Source organism: Chrysochloris asiatica, unplaced genomic scaffold (genome assembly GCF_000296735.1).
Source record: "Chrysochloris asiatica unplaced genomic scaffold, ChrAsi1.0 scaffold00008, whole genome shotgun sequence".
Lineage (NCBI taxonomy): Eukaryota > Metazoa > Chordata > Mammalia > Afrosoricida > Chrysochloridae > Chrysochloris > Chrysochloris asiatica.
The window spans coordinates 9779689-9796665 of record NW_006408526.1 but is presented as its reverse complement, the minus strand read 5'-3'; the positions used below and the strand labels follow the sequence as shown (position 1 = coordinate 9796665).

General features: G+C 36.7%; 1 protein-coding gene across 1 annotated transcript in view; it reads right to left on the bottom strand.

Annotated features, from left to right (window-relative positions):
* Positions 1-16977, bottom strand: part of LOC102836758 (chromosome unknown open reading frame, human C11orf70) — a 62363-nt gene that overhangs the window by 25313 nt on the left and 20073 nt on the right. Inside the window, exons 3-4 of the mRNA XM_006833950.1 lie at positions 9849-9924; positions 591-757 (exon numbers count right to left, since the gene is read on the bottom strand). Coding sequence (XP_006834013.1) covers positions 591-757; positions 9849-9924 — 243 coding nt within the window. The remainder of the gene's footprint in view (positions 1-590; positions 758-9848; positions 9925-16977) is intronic.

Below are 16977 nucleotides of genomic sequence, written 5' to 3'. Positions count from 1 at the left end.
GACTTCGTCTCTTATACTTTGGACATATTGTCAGGAGGGACCAGTCACTGGATAGGGATAGCATGTTTGCTAAGGTTGAGGGTGAGAGAAAAAGAGGAAAACCCCCAGCGAGATGGATTGGCAAAGTGGCAGCATCAATGAGCTCAAGTGTGACAGCAACTGTGAGGTTAGCCCAGTCCTGTTGTGCACAGGGTCACTATGAGTCGGTACAACTTGATGGCACCTAACAACAACAACAAACATTATTATCTGACAATCAGCAATCAGGTAATAAATTCATGTCTATGATTCCTAGTTCTGTGCACTTCTCAATAAAACATTTATCTAATCAAATGACTTTGGTGATCTCAGCAAAGAGAAAAAATTTAAAACTCTGTATTTACTTTCTTGACAGAAACTACAAAGGATCACATAAAGAATCAAAACACTTCACAATATTTCTATTGTTCCGTACAAAATCTTCAGCATGCAACCGATTAAAAAAATGACATTGAAAGCTGCGTACAAGGAACATTTGTACACAGCTTCAATTTCTTTTTACTTCAGCTCCTGAGAAATTCTACCACAAGTTTTTAGAACTCTGGACTTACTTTTCTTAATTCATCAGAAATGAGGAAGGGGTCACAAAAATAATCTAAGCACTTCACAATATGTCCACTGTCCCGTACAATATTTTCATCATATAATGGATTAAAAAATGACATTGACAGCTGTGTGCAAGGAACGTTTATAGCTTCAACTTTCTTCACTTCAGTTCCTGCAAAACAGATATTTTATAAACAATAAATAGAAACATTAATTTAGTATTCTAAATTATTTGCACAACATACCACAGGAAGAGAATTTAAGAAGAAATCAATTAGGACATATGCTTTGATGTTTTTAAAAGAGACTAGCAATTCTATTAAATTGTTTTGAAGCTTCTTTATTTTTATTAATCATTAAAGAAGATCAAATTATTTTAGGACTAGATCAAGGGATATGAGAATTAGATAATGATTAAAAATGAAATACATTTTTTGTACAGTAGGGGGTTCTAACATGTTTTACTGCATATATCAGAATTATCTGCAATAGCATGTTGCTATTAAGTGCCATCAAGTTGGTTTTGACTCATAGTGATACTGGATAGGGTTTTTGGGCCTGTAAATCTTTATGGGAGTAGAAAGTCTTCTATTTCTCCTCCCATGGAGCAATTGGTGGGCTCAAACTGCTAACCATGAGATTTCAACTCCAATGCTTATCCTATGTACTCCCTATAATAACATGGTGGTGGTTGTATGTCGCTGAGTTTGTTCCCACTTATGATGACCCTGTATAGGGTTTCCGAGTCTGTAAATCTTTACGGGAGCAGAAACTCTCTTTCTTTGTTGGCAAAGTGGGTGTTAGATTCAAACTATTGACCCTGTGGTTATAAACCCAGCTAGTAATCCACTAAATGAGCTCTGGTAGCGTAGTGGTTATGAATTGGGCTGATAATCTCAAGGTCAGAAGTTTGAAACTACCAACTGTTCCGTGGGAGAAAGATGCGGCTTTCTGCTCCCGTAAAGATTTACAGCCTCGGAAACCCTGTACAGGGTCACTATGAGTTGGAACCGACTCCACAGTACTTAACAACATAACAGTAATCCACTGGAGTCCTGGTGTGGTGCTGTGGTCTAAGGTGTTGAACCACAAGGCTGGCAATTCAAGCTCACCAGCTGCTCCTTGGAAACCCTATGCAGGGTTACTATGGGTCAGAAGTGACTCAACAGTACTTAACAACAAGTAATCCACTACACTACCAGGTTGTTGTTGTTAAGTGCCATTTAGTCAGTTCCGAATCATAGTGACTCTATCAATGTAGAATTTCTAAGGAGTGACTGCAAGGTTTGAACTGCTGACCTTGTAGTTAGCAGTCCAGTGCTAATCCTACAGAGCCAAACCAAGACTCCATAGGAATTACTTTATATGACTCTGAATTTGTAAATTTGTATTATGCTTTATTCTTTATAATTCCCTATTGCTGTTGTTGTTGTTGTGTGTTCCCTATTACAACAATTATATTAACTAGTGTAAGTGATGAATGTTTCTAACATTTTTGAGGGCATCTTGAAAATATTTTCTCTTCAGTAAAAAATTTCCCCATGATCTTATTTACAGTGTTCATAACAAAAAAAACAATGTTTCAGAGTAAATTGCAAATCAAGCCCTCAGAAAATTGTCACAAGTTTCAAATGAAAACTTGCCCTCAATGCTTCCCTCTTGGACCCCACACCTATTTTCTAAATGCATCTTTCATATATGGATTTTCTGTTACTTTATTAAACTTCTATAAATTATAGAAAGCCATAAAGATAGATGCAAATATTTTGATTATTACTCCAACAGATCAAACAATTCTTGGAAAAATTCCATTTTTGGGGGGTGGGGTGCGGAGTAGAATCATATTTTACTTTTTTAACTTTTTATAATGAATTGAGTGAAGGTTTACAGAGCAGATTATCAATTTTACATGCAACAGATTATCAACACTTTGCTTCATCTCACGACTACTATTCCCTCAGTTACATCCTCCCTGTGCTTGAGTTCCATTCCTATTTTCCCAGCCCTTCTGAATTGTATCTTTAGGTAAATGCTGCCCTTTTGACCTTGAGAATTGTTTAATGTAATGATGTAGTTGTTAAGCGAAGCTGAGTAGGCTTCAACTCATAGGGAACCTGAATAGGGTTTCTGAGGAGAGACTGGTGGGTTTGAACTGCCAAACTTGAGGTTAACAATCTGGTGCTTATCCTATAGCACCACACAATGAAGACGGCTAAATGTGACAGCAAAGTTTTTTTCTCTTTTCATCTTTATGATATTTAATACTATTTTCTCCTTTCTGAAAAGATTTATACTAATTCAGAAATGTACTTTGCTCTATGGAGTCCTGGTGTTACACTGTAGTATAAGCACTAGTCTGCTAACTGCAAGGTCAGAAGTTCAAACTCATCAGCCGCTCCTTGGATATGAGTTGGAACCAACTCAATGGCCCTTAACAAAAACACTTTGCTCTACAGTTGTGGTTAATTCTTATAAGATGTTAATACAAATATTCATGACTTCAATGTACTGGGAAGTTAATTATTTAAAGTGTCTTAAGCAAAGTTCAATTATTGTTAGATGTTACAATAATTATCCACTAGAAGAAAAGAAGATGAAAACTAAAGAATGAGGAATCTAGATTCTACATAATTTGAATCATACTTTAAATCTGCTCTGTTGTTGCTGTTGTTGTTAAGTGCCGTAACCAAACTAGAGCAGATGATCAAACTAAATCTGCTCTAGTTTGGTCAGAGTAGTTAGTACATTGATTAGGGCATTTTTAAATTTGACCACAGACTGAACCAAATTTTAAGACAGGTTTGCAGAAATGTTTTTATTTTTGAATAAACTGTATACAAAAACAAAGTAATAAAATAAGTAAATGTACTTTTAAATAATCAACATTATAGTTATAATTCATTATTGTTTAGTATTACATTTGCATGTTTTTGTTCTTAAGAACATAAAATAATATCTATATTATTGTCAATCATACTTTTACCAGTGAATGCTCAATTCATAAAGTTTTATCCAAATGTAAAAATTATTGTGTTATTCATAAGGTTTCTAGACATGGGAGAACCCTAGGCATTTTAATACAGATTTTTCCTTTCTCATTAAACACAGACAGACATAGGCTCCCAGTAAGAGTTAAGAATATTTTTCTTAAGAAATTATTTTAGATATTGTTGTTGTTGAATTGGTTCCAATTCATGATGACCTTATACACAACATAATAAAACACTCCTTGGTCCTGTGCCAACCTCACAATTGTTATTATATTTGAGCCCATTGCTGCTCCCACTGTGCTAATCCGTCTTGTTAGGGATCTTCCTCTTTTTTTCACTGACCCTCCACTTTACCAAGCATGATGTCCTACTACAGTGACTGGTCCTTCCTTATAACATGTCTGAAGTGTGAGAAACTAAGTCTTGGCCATTCTGGTTTCAAAGGAGTACTCTGGCTGTACTTTTTCCAATACAGTTCTAGGCATCCACGGTACTCTTCATAGTCTTCTCCAACATGATTCAAATGCATCGATTCTTCTCCACTGATTCATTGTCCAACTTTCACATGCATATGAGGCAATTGAAAAAAAAAAACAAAACATGGCTTGGGTCAGGTGTACCTTAGTTCTCAAACTGATATCTTTGCTCTTGAACACTTTGAGAGGTACACTTTGAGATGAAACAAAGTGTTAATGATTTGACTAATTTGATTACTTGAATGGTGTGATGCTGTGGGTTAACGCGCTGGACTGCAAAGCCGGTTTAAAACCCAATGTCGGTGGTTCAAGCTCACTAGCTGCTCCTCAGAAACCCTATACAGAATCGCTATGGGTCGGAGACTACTTGGCGGCATTTAACAATAACAACAACTTCCACTAATGCCTAGGATATCAATGTTTATGCATTCCATTTTTTACAACTTACAATTTTCCTAAATTCATACTTTGTGCATTCCACGTTCTGATTATAAATAGATGTTTATAGCTGTTTCTCCTAATTTTGAGTGTGCCCCTTTAGCAAATGAAGGTCCCAAAAGCTTTATTCCACTTGCATCATCTTGGCCAACTGAAAAGGCAGCTCTTCCTCAACTGTATTTTGAGTGCCGGCTAACTGGATGGGTTCATTTTCTGGCACTATATCTGACAATATTCTAGTACTCTTCATCATAGTTCAGTATTTAACATTCTGTTGTTATCTGAGAGTGTTCCACAGCTATTCATGTTTTCAGTGACTAAACATTTGGAAGTAGTCTGTCTCTCCTTCTTCTAGTCTGTCTTAGTCTGGAAGCTCACCTGAAACCTGTTCACCATGGGTGACCCTGCAGGTATTTAAAATACCAGTGGCATAGCTTCTAGAATCACAGCAACATGCAAGTTACTGACGATTGGTGGAGCAAGGTGGTATCATCTGTCAATTTTAGGTTGTTTATGAGTCTTCGTCCAACCTTGATGCCATGTTCTTCTTCATATAATACAGTTTCTCGAATTATTTGCTTAGTGTACACACTGCATAATTATGATGAAAGAATACAACCCTAGCGAACCCCTTCCCTAATTTTAAACCATTTGGTGTTCCCTTGTTCTGTTCGTACATCTGCCTCTTGGTCTATGTACAGGTTCCTCATGAACACAATTAGATGTTCTGGAATATTCATTTTCTACAATGTTGTCCATAGCTTTTTATGATCCACAGTTGAATGTCTTTGCATAGTCAAAAAAGCAAAGGTAAACATTTTTCTGGTATTCTCTGCCTTATCTGAATCCAGCTTGAATCTCTGGCAGTTCCCTGTCAATATACTGATGGAGCTGTTTTGAAATTATCTCTTTCTTGCATATGATAGAAATGACATTGTCTGATAATTTTGGCATTCCATTTGGTCACTTCTCTTTGGAATGGATGCAGATATGGATCTCTTCCATTAGTCAGTCAGATAGCTGTCTTCCAAATTTCTTGGTATAGAAGAGTGAGTGCATCCGGTGCCACATCAGTTTGTTAAAATATTTCAATTTGTATTCCATCAAATCCCACAGTCTTGTTCTTTGCCAAAGTCTTCAGTGCACCTTGTACTTGTTCCTTCAGTACCATTAGCTCTGGATCATATATCTCTTGAAATGGTTGAACATCTACCAGTTCTTTTTGGCACAGTGATTCTGTGTATTCCTTCCATCTTCTTTTGATGCTTTCTACATCATTCAATATTTTGTCCACAGAATCCCTCAGTGTTGCCAGTTGAAGATAGATTTTTTTCTTCAGTACTTTTGAGAAATGCTTCCCTTTTGGTTTTCTAACTGCAGGTCTTTGTACATTTCATTATAATACTTGACTTGGTCTTTTTGAGCTGACCTTTGAAATGTTCTGTTCAGCTCTTTGACTCTCTTATTTCTTCCATTTGCTTCAGCATCTCTATGCTAGAGAGCAAGTTTAGAATTACTTTTGACCTCTATTTTGGTCTTTCCCTTCTTTCTTGTCTTCTTAATGATCTTTTGTTTTCTTCCTACATGATGTTCTTGATTTCATCTCACAACCCTTCTGGTCTTCAGCCATTAGGTTTGTTTTACTTTGAATCCTTCTACATCTGGGTTGAGTTCTAGGTATTATTGTCATGTATGGTAGTCTCTCAGGTTGTTGTCTGCTGTTGCTGGTTCTCTGCACAAAGAACTCTCTTCAATATTTTTTGTAACTTTGGTCTGTTGTTGGCAAGTGATGCTGCGGCAGTTCTGACTCATAGTGACCCTTGCCCAACAGAATGAAACATGCCAAATCCTGTGCCATCGTCCTCAAACTGACATCTTTGCTCTTCTACACTTAAAGAGATCTTGTGCAGCAGGTTTGCCTAATGCAATATATTGTTTGATATCTTGATTGCTACTTCCATGAGTGTTGATAATGGATGCAAGCAAAATGAAGGTTTTGACAACTTCAATCTTTTCTCCATTTATACGGATGTTGTTTATTGGTCCAGTGGTGAGAATTCTTGTTTTCTTTACACGTAAGTGTAACCTATATCGAAAGCTACGGTCTTTGATCTTCATTGGTAAGTATTTTAACTTCTCTTTGCTTACAGCAAGCAAGGTTGTATCATCTGCATATCATCTATTGTTAATGAGTTTTCCTGATGCTACTGTTTTATTAACATAATCCGGAATTTCAGATTATTTGCTCAGCATACAGATTGAATAAGTATGGTGAAAGAATAAAACCCTGGCACTTTTCTGATTTTAAGCCATTTCAGTATCGTCTTGTTCTGTTCTAAAGGCTGACTCTTGATTTATATAAGGTCCCTCAAGGACAGTTAAGTGCTCTGGAATATCTATTCTTTGCAATGTTATCCATAGCTTGTCATGATCTACAGTGGAAAGCTTTCAATAAAGCACAAGTAAATGTCTTTCTGGTAATCTCTGCTGTCAGTCAAAAGCTATCTGACATTGCTGATATTAGCAATGATATCCCTCATTCCATGTCCTCATCTGAATCTGGTTCGATCCCTGTCAATGTACTGTTGCAGCCATTTTTGAATTATCTTTAGCAAAATTTACTTGTATTCGATACTTTTGATATTGTCCAATGATTTCTGCATGAAGTTGGCTCACCTCTCTTTGGAATGGATACAAATATGGATCTCTTCCAATGAGTTGGCTAGGCAGCTGTTATCCAAATTTCCTGGCATAGATGACTGAGCGCTACCAGTGCTGCATCAGTTTGTTGAAAGATGCAATGTGTATTCCATCAATTGCCAGAGCCTTGTTCTTTACCAATGCTTTCAGTGTACCTTGTACTTTTTCCTTCAGTACCACTGGATCTTGATCATATGCTACCTCTTGAAATGGGTGAACATTATTCATTTCTTTTTGGTACAGTGACTCTGAGTATTCCTTCATCTTCTTTTGATGCATTCTGCATTCATCCAATATTTTGCCCATAGACTCCTTCAATATTTCAAGTTGAGGCTTGATTTTGTTCTTCAGCTGTTTCAGCTTGAGAAATGCTGAGTGTGTTCTTTCCTTTTGGTTTTCTAACTCCAGGTCTTTGGACAATTCATTATAATACCTGATTTTGTCTTCTCAAGCTTCCCTTTGAAATTTTCTGTTCAGCTCTTTTAGCTCCTCATTTCTGTCATTTGCTGTAGCATCTGTATGCTAAATGTATTATTTCCAGCATAGTATATATACTCTGTGATTTTCAGATTCAAAATAGCCAATACAAGTCCATTTCTGCTCACTAATGTCTAGGATATTGATGTTTATGTGTTCCATTTAATTTTTGACAACTTCTAATTTTCTTAGATTCACACTTTGTAAATCCCATGTTCCAATTATTAATGGATGTTTGCAGCTATTTTTCTTCATTTTGAGTTGTGTCCCATCACCAAATGAAGGTAGCAAAAGCTTTAACTTCATTGGCATCATCACGGTCAATTCTACTTTAAGGAGGCAGCTCTTTCCGAGTTTTATTTTGAGCCTTCCAACCTGAGGGACTTATCTTATGGCACTATATTTGGAAATATTCTGGTGTATGCATCATGTTTTAATATTCAATATCCTGTTAGGCACATGTGGAATTAAAAAAAAAAAACAACTTTTTTTTTGCAATGTCTTCTTTAAAGATTAGAGAGATAAGTCAAGTGTTATTTTTTTGGTGTATGTGTTGATATGGGAGAAGGCTAGACACTTATTTTAGAAAACCTCTTTCAAAAAATTGAATTAGCAATTTACTATAAACATGTTTTATAAATACTACAAATGGTATTATTTCGTTTTGAAATTTTTATTTGAATTTGTAAACATATATTCATTTAGATACTCAGTCTACTAACATTACAAGTGGTCTGAAGATCATGCTTTAACAGCTTTTTTGCTCTATAAATTTTGCAGTGGTTCTTAGATAAACTAATTCTAGAATCATGAACTGCTTGTAATCTTGTTTTTGACTAATAAATTAAGAAAAAGTTATTTTTACATAGGCTATTTCTTGAATTCCATGAACGAACAATGTAAGAAACAATTTTATTTCTAAATAATTTATTTCTAAATAAAAATTAATTTTATTTACTAAAATAAAAATAATTAAAAAAACCCAAAAAGCCCACCTAGTATTTAAAATTAATTTGTGTTTTCTAAAGCACAAACCTAAAGATTCTTTCTAAATGGAATGATGCTTTTACTTCCTCAACTGTTAAGCAGCCTTAACCTAAAGTTTGAAATACAACGTTTTTGTTCACAACAAAGTCTTCTATTTAACTCTGATTTCTTATTTGATCTGATAGTTAAGTTTAAATGAAAACATGTTAAGTATTTCAGTGGTTGTACTCAACCAGTTGTTTCAATATATTATGAAAATATTATTTACATAAAGCTCTCCTTTGAAGAATCTAAGATTGTCTCCTTCATGGCTTAAAACGTAATTATTATTTTTTAAATGACCTATGGAGATTGCTTCCTGTGTCAGAAATCCATGCCCTGTCCCAATCAAGATTTAGCACAAGCATTCCTGTCAGTGGAATCTTTCCTGATCCTTTTCCCCTGGGTAGAACTCACTACCCCCTCTCCTTTCCTCATTTCGGTGATAACACCTGAACTCATGGTGTAGCCTGTAAGATAATAAGCACTGGGCTACTAACCAAAAGTCGGCAGTTCAAACCCACCAGCCATTCCTTGGAAAACCTATTCAAGGTCGCTATGAGTCAGAAGTGACTTGATGGCACTTAACAACATGATAACACCTTTGACACGTCATTGCACTTATTTGTTCACATATCGTGAGTTCCTTGAGTACAGGTTTTCTCTCATTCACCTTCATGTTCCCAGGATCAAGTAATATATATAGAAGGTGCACAGTGTTTTATGAATGAATAGAGAGAAAAATTGCTCTTTAGTTCTAAGCCAGGATCCCCAAACCAAACCCACTACCATAAAGTCAATACCAACTCATACAGATATTATAAGATAGAATTGTAGAACATCCCCCACAGGGTTTTCAAAGCTGTAAATCTTTGTATTAGCAGACTGCCACACCTTTCTCAGTGGTTAACAGCCAAGCTTTTAATCACTGTGCTACCAGGGCTCCTAAGACAAGATGGCAGCAGTGAATTCCCATCAGGCAGGTGCAAGGAAGGTGTGGCAAGCTGGTCATACTTGACCTTGATGTTAAAAATGGAGGAGTCATTTCTCACAATCTGGATTTTATTACGAAAAATTCCTGAGGTGGAATTTTGTTGTAATAGTAAAATAGTTACCTGAAAAAAAAAAGAAAGAAAAGAAAAGAATTTTTATTTACCTAATGTAATCCATTGTTCAGAAGAATCGGAAAGTAATTTCAAATTGGAAAGAACATTTGAGTCTTTGAAGAAATCCTAAAATAAAAATTTGAAGGGAACAAATTAAATACTTTGCTATAATGATAACAAAAATTAACTTCTAAAGTAACTATGGAAAATTGCATTTAATTCAAACTATAAAGGAAGGAAGAATTTTAAATGGGCATAATATCTACATAATAAATACAAAGAGTACCTTTTGCTTAGTTATAAGTCTTTGTAGCAGAAACTACATGGAATTTAGTAAATGACTGGACTTATGTTTGGGTATGCCATTTGTTGGGTGTTCTTGCACAAATGACTTAACCTTTCTGAGCTTCAGTTTCATCAGCTATAAAACTTACCAGATTGTTGTATATTAGTGATAAGTGTATATAAAAATTGCTGAAAGTTCTATTTGGCACACGGCAGTTACTATTGCTATAACAAAGCATTTTGTAATATACACATGCAAATGTTAATGACGACAATAAACTGGAGTTGCTATTGAGTGGATTCTGACTCACGGTGACTCATGGGTGTCAGAATAAAAACTGTAACATGGGGTTTTCAATGGCCAATTTTTCTGAGTTAGACTGCCAAGCCTTTCTTCTGAAGTTCCTCAGAATGGACTTGATCTCTAACTTTTTGTTAGCAGCTAAGTGCATTAATCATTTGTCCTATCAAGGGGCTACACCACATAGCTAATATTTATTAAGTACTTATTATGAGTCAGGTACTTGATTATTTAATATCAAATTATTTAATATTTTATTGGAGTCTGGTGTGGTGCTGTGGGTTAATGGGCTGGGCTCCAAAGTTAGTTTAAACTACAAGGTAGGTGGTTCAAGCTCACCAGTCGCTCCTAGGAAGCCCTATGCAGGGAGGGTCACTATGGGTCAGAATCGACTTGACAGCACTTAACAACAACATTATTTTATTTAATCTTTATGTCAATCTTATCAGGAATTCATTATTTTCCTATCCAAATCTACTTATTAAAAACACCATGTGCTAAGCACTGTGACTATTTGCAGACAAGTAAACAGAGGCTGGGGAAGGTTTAAAAACTAGCCTAATATATAGTTTGCAAGTTGGCAGAGGTGGAATTTGAACCCAGGACAAATCAGGGAACATTCGGGTTTTGCAAGGCCTTTAGTTTATACAAAATACCTTCATTTCTGAAAAAAAAAAAAATTAAAAAAACGTATGACTATATGAACATATTACAAGGGCCTCTTAGAGGGATTTGAAAAGGGCTTCTTCAAATGAGTAGCTTGCACTCGTGAGGGGTCCTGAAGTTTCAATGGCTTCAACGTAAATCTCCTTCTGGGCTATGTGGTTAGGCACAAAACTTTATTTCCTTACAGGAGTATATACAGTGGTTAGATGAGTACATTTCTTTCAACTTAAAAAAAAAAATGGGAGTAAGACTGGCCATTTGATAGGGGAAAAAACAGCTATAAGTAAACATGAAGAGCTTGAAATTAAGTTAGAAAGCAATTCCCTGATGTTACGGTAATTGGGTGTGCTCTATGGATGAGACTTGGGAGTACTGGTGAGGTGCTGCAGGATAAGCACTGGAATGTTAACCACAAGGTTGCAGTTCAAACCCATCAGACACTTTTCTGAAACCCGAACGAGGGTTGCTATGAGTTGGCACTTAACAACATGGATGAGCTTTAAGTCTGTTGAAGAACCCTATCTTTATTGAAAATTCAAAATAATTCTACACCCTCTACCATGGGTTGTTTCCTGACACTAATTCCCCTCTGTTGGTTAATTTTTTTTTTTTTTCCTGTGGAAAAAAAAACCTGTAGGATTGGTTACTGGACTGGTAACCAAAAGGATGGTGGTTCAAACTTACCACCTGCTCCTTGGAAACCCTACACTCATAGAGTTGCTATGACTCAGAACCAACCTGACAAGGCACCTTATAAATCCTCATTGCAGCAATGTATCATTGTGGAGGATCATTGATATTCCTAGTTTCCCAAATTGTACATAATGAGACCTAGTTCACTGGCTGCTAAGTGAAAGGTCGATACCCACCATCCATTCCTCAGGAGGAAATGAGGAAGTCTGTTTCCATGAAGGCTGCAGTATAGGCAGTCCTACTCTGTTTTAGAGGGTAGCTAGTGGTAAGGAGCTCTGGTAGCGTAGTGGTTACGAATTGGGTTGTGAACCTTAAGGTCTGCAGTTGGAAACTACCAGATGTTCCGTGGGAGAAAGATGAGGCTTTCTGCTAAGATTTATAGCCTCAGAAACCTTGTACAGGGTCACTATGAGTCGGAGCTCACTCCATGGCACATTATGATGACGATGAGTGGTAAGCCAAAATCAACTCGACAGTAACAGGTTTGATGTATTTTTTTTTTTTTTTTCTTTTCATTGTGGGTTTTTTGTGTTTGTTTTTTGATTTTTTTTTTTTTTTTTTTCTCCCTGAAAAACTGTATATGCCTTATAAACTTGGTCTTGTCGTTTTTTAATACCCTAGCAGGGACATTGTTGGTAAGTACCATGGAGTCGGTTCCAACTCATAGTGACCCTGCACAGGGTTTCTGAGGCTGTAAATCTTTATGGGAGAAGAACACCTCATCTTTCTCCTGCGGAACTGCTGGTAGTTTTGAACGGCTGACCTTGAGGTTGGCAGCCCGACTCATAACCACTACGCTACCAGAGCTCCTTCTTGTTGGCAGGCCGACTCGTTACCTCTACGCTACAATGGAGTCCTGGTGTGGCGCTGTGGGTTAATGAGCCAGACTGCAAAGCCGTCTGAACTGTAAGGTCGGCGGTTCAAGCTCACCAGTCACTCCTAGGAAACCCTATACAGGGTCGCTATGGGTCGGAACCGACTTGACAACACTTAATAACAACAACAACAAAGCAGGGACATAGTAAGTAGTCAATAAATTTTTATTGAATAAATGACATAGTAAATAAATTCACACTATATTAAGATATAATGAATGAAGATCCTAATGTTATAAAAAAGAAACTTGAGAGTTGGCACTGGTATAAATGAAAAATATTTTTAGAAAAATTGTAACAATCTAACCATTTGAGAATTAAATAGTATCATTTTAACAGTATTATACAAATTTAGAGGATGGAAAATAGGCATTTAACCCCTTTACATTCAAAACCACTGTCATAGAAGTAATTCTGAATCAAAAACCCCTATATAGGATTTCAGAGGCTTCAATCCTTAGCAAAGAGGAAAGCCCCAATTTTTTCCTGTGGAGTGGCTGATGGGTTTGAACTGCTGACCTTAGCATTAGCAGTCCAGTGTCACCAGGATTCCTTAGTAAATACTTTATTAAAATATTAAGAAAAAAACCCCTGTCAATCCTATCAAATGTTCTCTTATTCTCTTCACTGTACTTATCACCGTATGAATTGATTTAATTGTAGATTGACAAGTCTTGCCCACAGGTCTGTAAGGTCCCTGAAAGCAAGGTCCTTGTCTTTCTTGTTAATCCCTGTATTCCTGGTTCTTGGCAGAATGCCAAGTAGGCCCTAAAGAATGAGTGAATAAACTATGCCAACTATAAATTAAAGTTAATGCCTCAAGGACATGAATGGGAAAGAAGGAAGACAATTTCTTAATAACATATTTCTTAATAACCATAACAAATATTTTTTCTCTCAAGATAAAACAAAGGAAATGAGTGGTGAGACTTAAAATATAATGTGACTGAATTTTTTGTGTGACTTCCTATTGTGCATTAAGGGAGAGTTTCCAGAGCAGATCATCAATTATACATTCAACAAATCATACACTGTACTTGTTTCATTTCAATGATGACAACTGCCTCTATGTGTTATCTCTAAATTAACAATATTTACCTCTATTCCCATTAACTCTTGCACTCCTCCCTGTAACCTGGTACCTCAGTGGTTACGAGGCAGATTGCCTCGGAAACCCTGTATCAGCTACCTATGAATTGGAATACCACCTCTATCCAGGCAGCCTGATGTAGTGTGTTACATGTTGGCTGCTAAACATGAGGTCAGAAGTTCGAATCTACCAACCACTCCACAGGAGACAGATGCGGCTTTCTATTCCTGTAAAGATTTACATGCTAGGAAATCCTATAAAGGGTCACAAGTCAGAATTGACTCAATGGTTGTTGTTAAATGTTGTCAAGTTCGTTCTGACTCATAGCAACCGTATATAAGATTTCCAGTGAGAGGCTGGTCTAGTATTTTACCCAGCAGCACCACACCAGGAGTCCAGCCAATGAATAATTCTTTCCCTCTCACACCTGGTAACCATCAGAGACTATTTCTTTTAGCACAAAGACCTTTTCTTTTGGTTTCATACAATATTTGTCTTTTGGTGACTGACTAATTTCACTCAAAATTCCTGGGTGGTGTTGGGACTCCTGGTGTGGTGCTGTAGGATTAGCACTGGACTGTGAACCACTAGGTTAGCAGTTCAAACCTACCAGCTGCTCCACAGAAATCCATGAGTCAGAACTAACTTGACGGCCCTTAACAACAACTTCACTCAGCATAATATCCTCCAGGTTCATCCATTTTATGGAGAGTTTCACAGATGCATCATTATTTTTCAACATTGTGTATATGTACCAAAGCTTGTTTAACCATTCTTCTGTTGATAGGCATTTAAGATGTCTCCCTTTTTTACTATTGTGAATAGCAATGAACATGGGTGTGCATATTCTCTATTTGTGTCATGGTTCTTATTGCTTGAGCATATATGCCAAGTAGAGGGATGGCAGGGTCATAAGGCATTTCTATTTCCAAGTTTCTGAGAAAGTGCCATATCGTTTTTCACAGTGGTTGCACTATTTAACAGTCCCACCAGCAGTATAGGAGGGTCCCAGCATTTGCACTCATATTTGTTGTTTTCTGTTTTTTTTGGAATTTTGCTTTTAATGCTAGGGTTAAGGTGATATCTCATTGTTGTTTTGATTTGCCACTTGATCTCTCTAATGGCTGAAGGGAGGAGTGAGGTGGCTCTGTAGGATAAGTACTGGACTGCTAACCACAAAGTCAGCAGTTCGAACCCACCAGTCGCTTCTAGGGAGAAATTTGAGGTTTTTTGCTTCCACAAAGGTCTACAGCCTCAGAAACCCTATACAATGTTACTTAACAACAACAACGGCTAATGATTGTGAGCATTTCCTCATGTTTGTTGGCCACCCGAATGTCCTCTTTGGTGAATTATCTATTCACATCCTCTGCCTAGTTTTTAGAAGACTTTTTGTCTTCTTCTTGCACAGGTGAAGTGTTCTATAAATTTTAAAGAGTAGTCCCTTGCTTGAAACATCATTGCCCACAATTATTTCCCAGTCAGTGGGTTCTCTTTTCAATCTTTTAATGAAATCTTTGGATGCTAATGTGACTGAATTTTAGCACACCAAATGAGTTTGTCCTCTTTCAATCAAAGTAGTCACCTCCAGTAATTATAAAGACAGCCCAACAATTCTCCCTTGCTAAATCATACTTTTGGAATTCCTCATTTGAACTGGTATTAGAACTTGAGACTTAGTTTCCAAAGTGTGGACTTGATTTTGAGTAACAAACAAAATTAATTTGGCTAGCTTGTTATATAAACTTGGTGATAAAGCTGGGTTATGGTATTTTTAAAAAATGAACTGGTGTTGTAGGTGCCATTGAGTCACTTGCAATTCATGGTGACCCTCTGTATAATGAAATTAAACACTGCCCAGTCCTGTGTATCCATATAATCTTTCCTATGTTTGAGCCTATTGTTACAGTTACTGTGTCAGTAAATCTTGTATAGAGGGTCTTCCTCTTTTTGATGGACTTTCTACTTCACCAGGCATAACGTCCTTCTCCAGAGACTGGTCCCTCCTGACAACATGTCAAAAGTACATTAAATGAAGTATTGTCGTACTTGCTTCCAAGAGGCATTGTGGCTTCTTTTTAGATCTGTGCCTTCTTCTGGCAGACCATGGTATATTCAATATTCATCACCCACATAATAAACCAAGGCATTGATTCTTCAGTCTTCCTTAGTCATTGTTCAGTTTTCACATGCATATGAGGCAACTGAAAATACAATGACTTCGGTCAGGTACACCTTAGTCCACAAGGTGGCATCTTTGTTTTTTTAATATTCTAAAGAGTCTTTTGCAGCAGATGCCCCGATGCAATAGTCCTTTGATTTCTCAACTACTTCCATGGGCATTGATTGTGGATCTAAGTAAAAAGAAATCCTTGAGAACTTCAATTTTGTCTCCATTTATCATGTTGTGATGAAGTCCAGTTGAGAGGATTTGTGTTTATACTGCAGGCTGTATTTTTTCTTTTAATCTTCACCAGTAAGCACTCCGGTACTCTTCACTTACAGTAAGCAAGGCTATATCATCTGCACATTGCAGGTTATTAATGAGTCTTCCTCCAATCCTGATGCTGCATTCTTCTTCATATAGTCCAGCTTCTTTGATTCTTTACTCAGCATACAGATTGACTAAGTATGGACCCTGACACACACCTTTCCTGATTTGAACCATGCATAACTGCTTGGTCTGTTTGAATAACTGCCTCATGGTTTCTATACAGACTCTGCCAGTGCACAATTAAATATTTTGGAACTCACATTCTTCATAATGTTTTACATAATTTGTTGTGAGTAACAGAGTACAATGCCTTGGCGTAGTTAATAAAACACAGGTAAAAATCTTTCTTGTCTTCTTTGCTTCGAGCAGGATCCACCTGACATTAGCAATGATACTCTTTGTTCCATATCCTCCTCTGAATCTAGCTTGAAAATTCAGCAGTTCCTGTCAATGTAAAAAGAACCATTTCAAGAGAGAATATATAATTAAGAACTGATGGTACAGAAGTAGGAAGTCCAAGCTACACTTAAGGCACTGGTGAAAAACAGAGCTCCAGGAATTGATGAAATACTAATTGAGATGTTTCAACAAATGGATACAACTGTAGAAATGCTCACTTATCAAGAAATCTGGAAGACAGCACCCAACCAATAGATTGGGAAGAGATCCATATTTGTTCCCATTCCAAGGAAATAATATTTAATAGTATGTGGAAATTATTGAACATCACTAGTATCATTAATATTACATCTAAAGACATTTTGCGAAAATAATT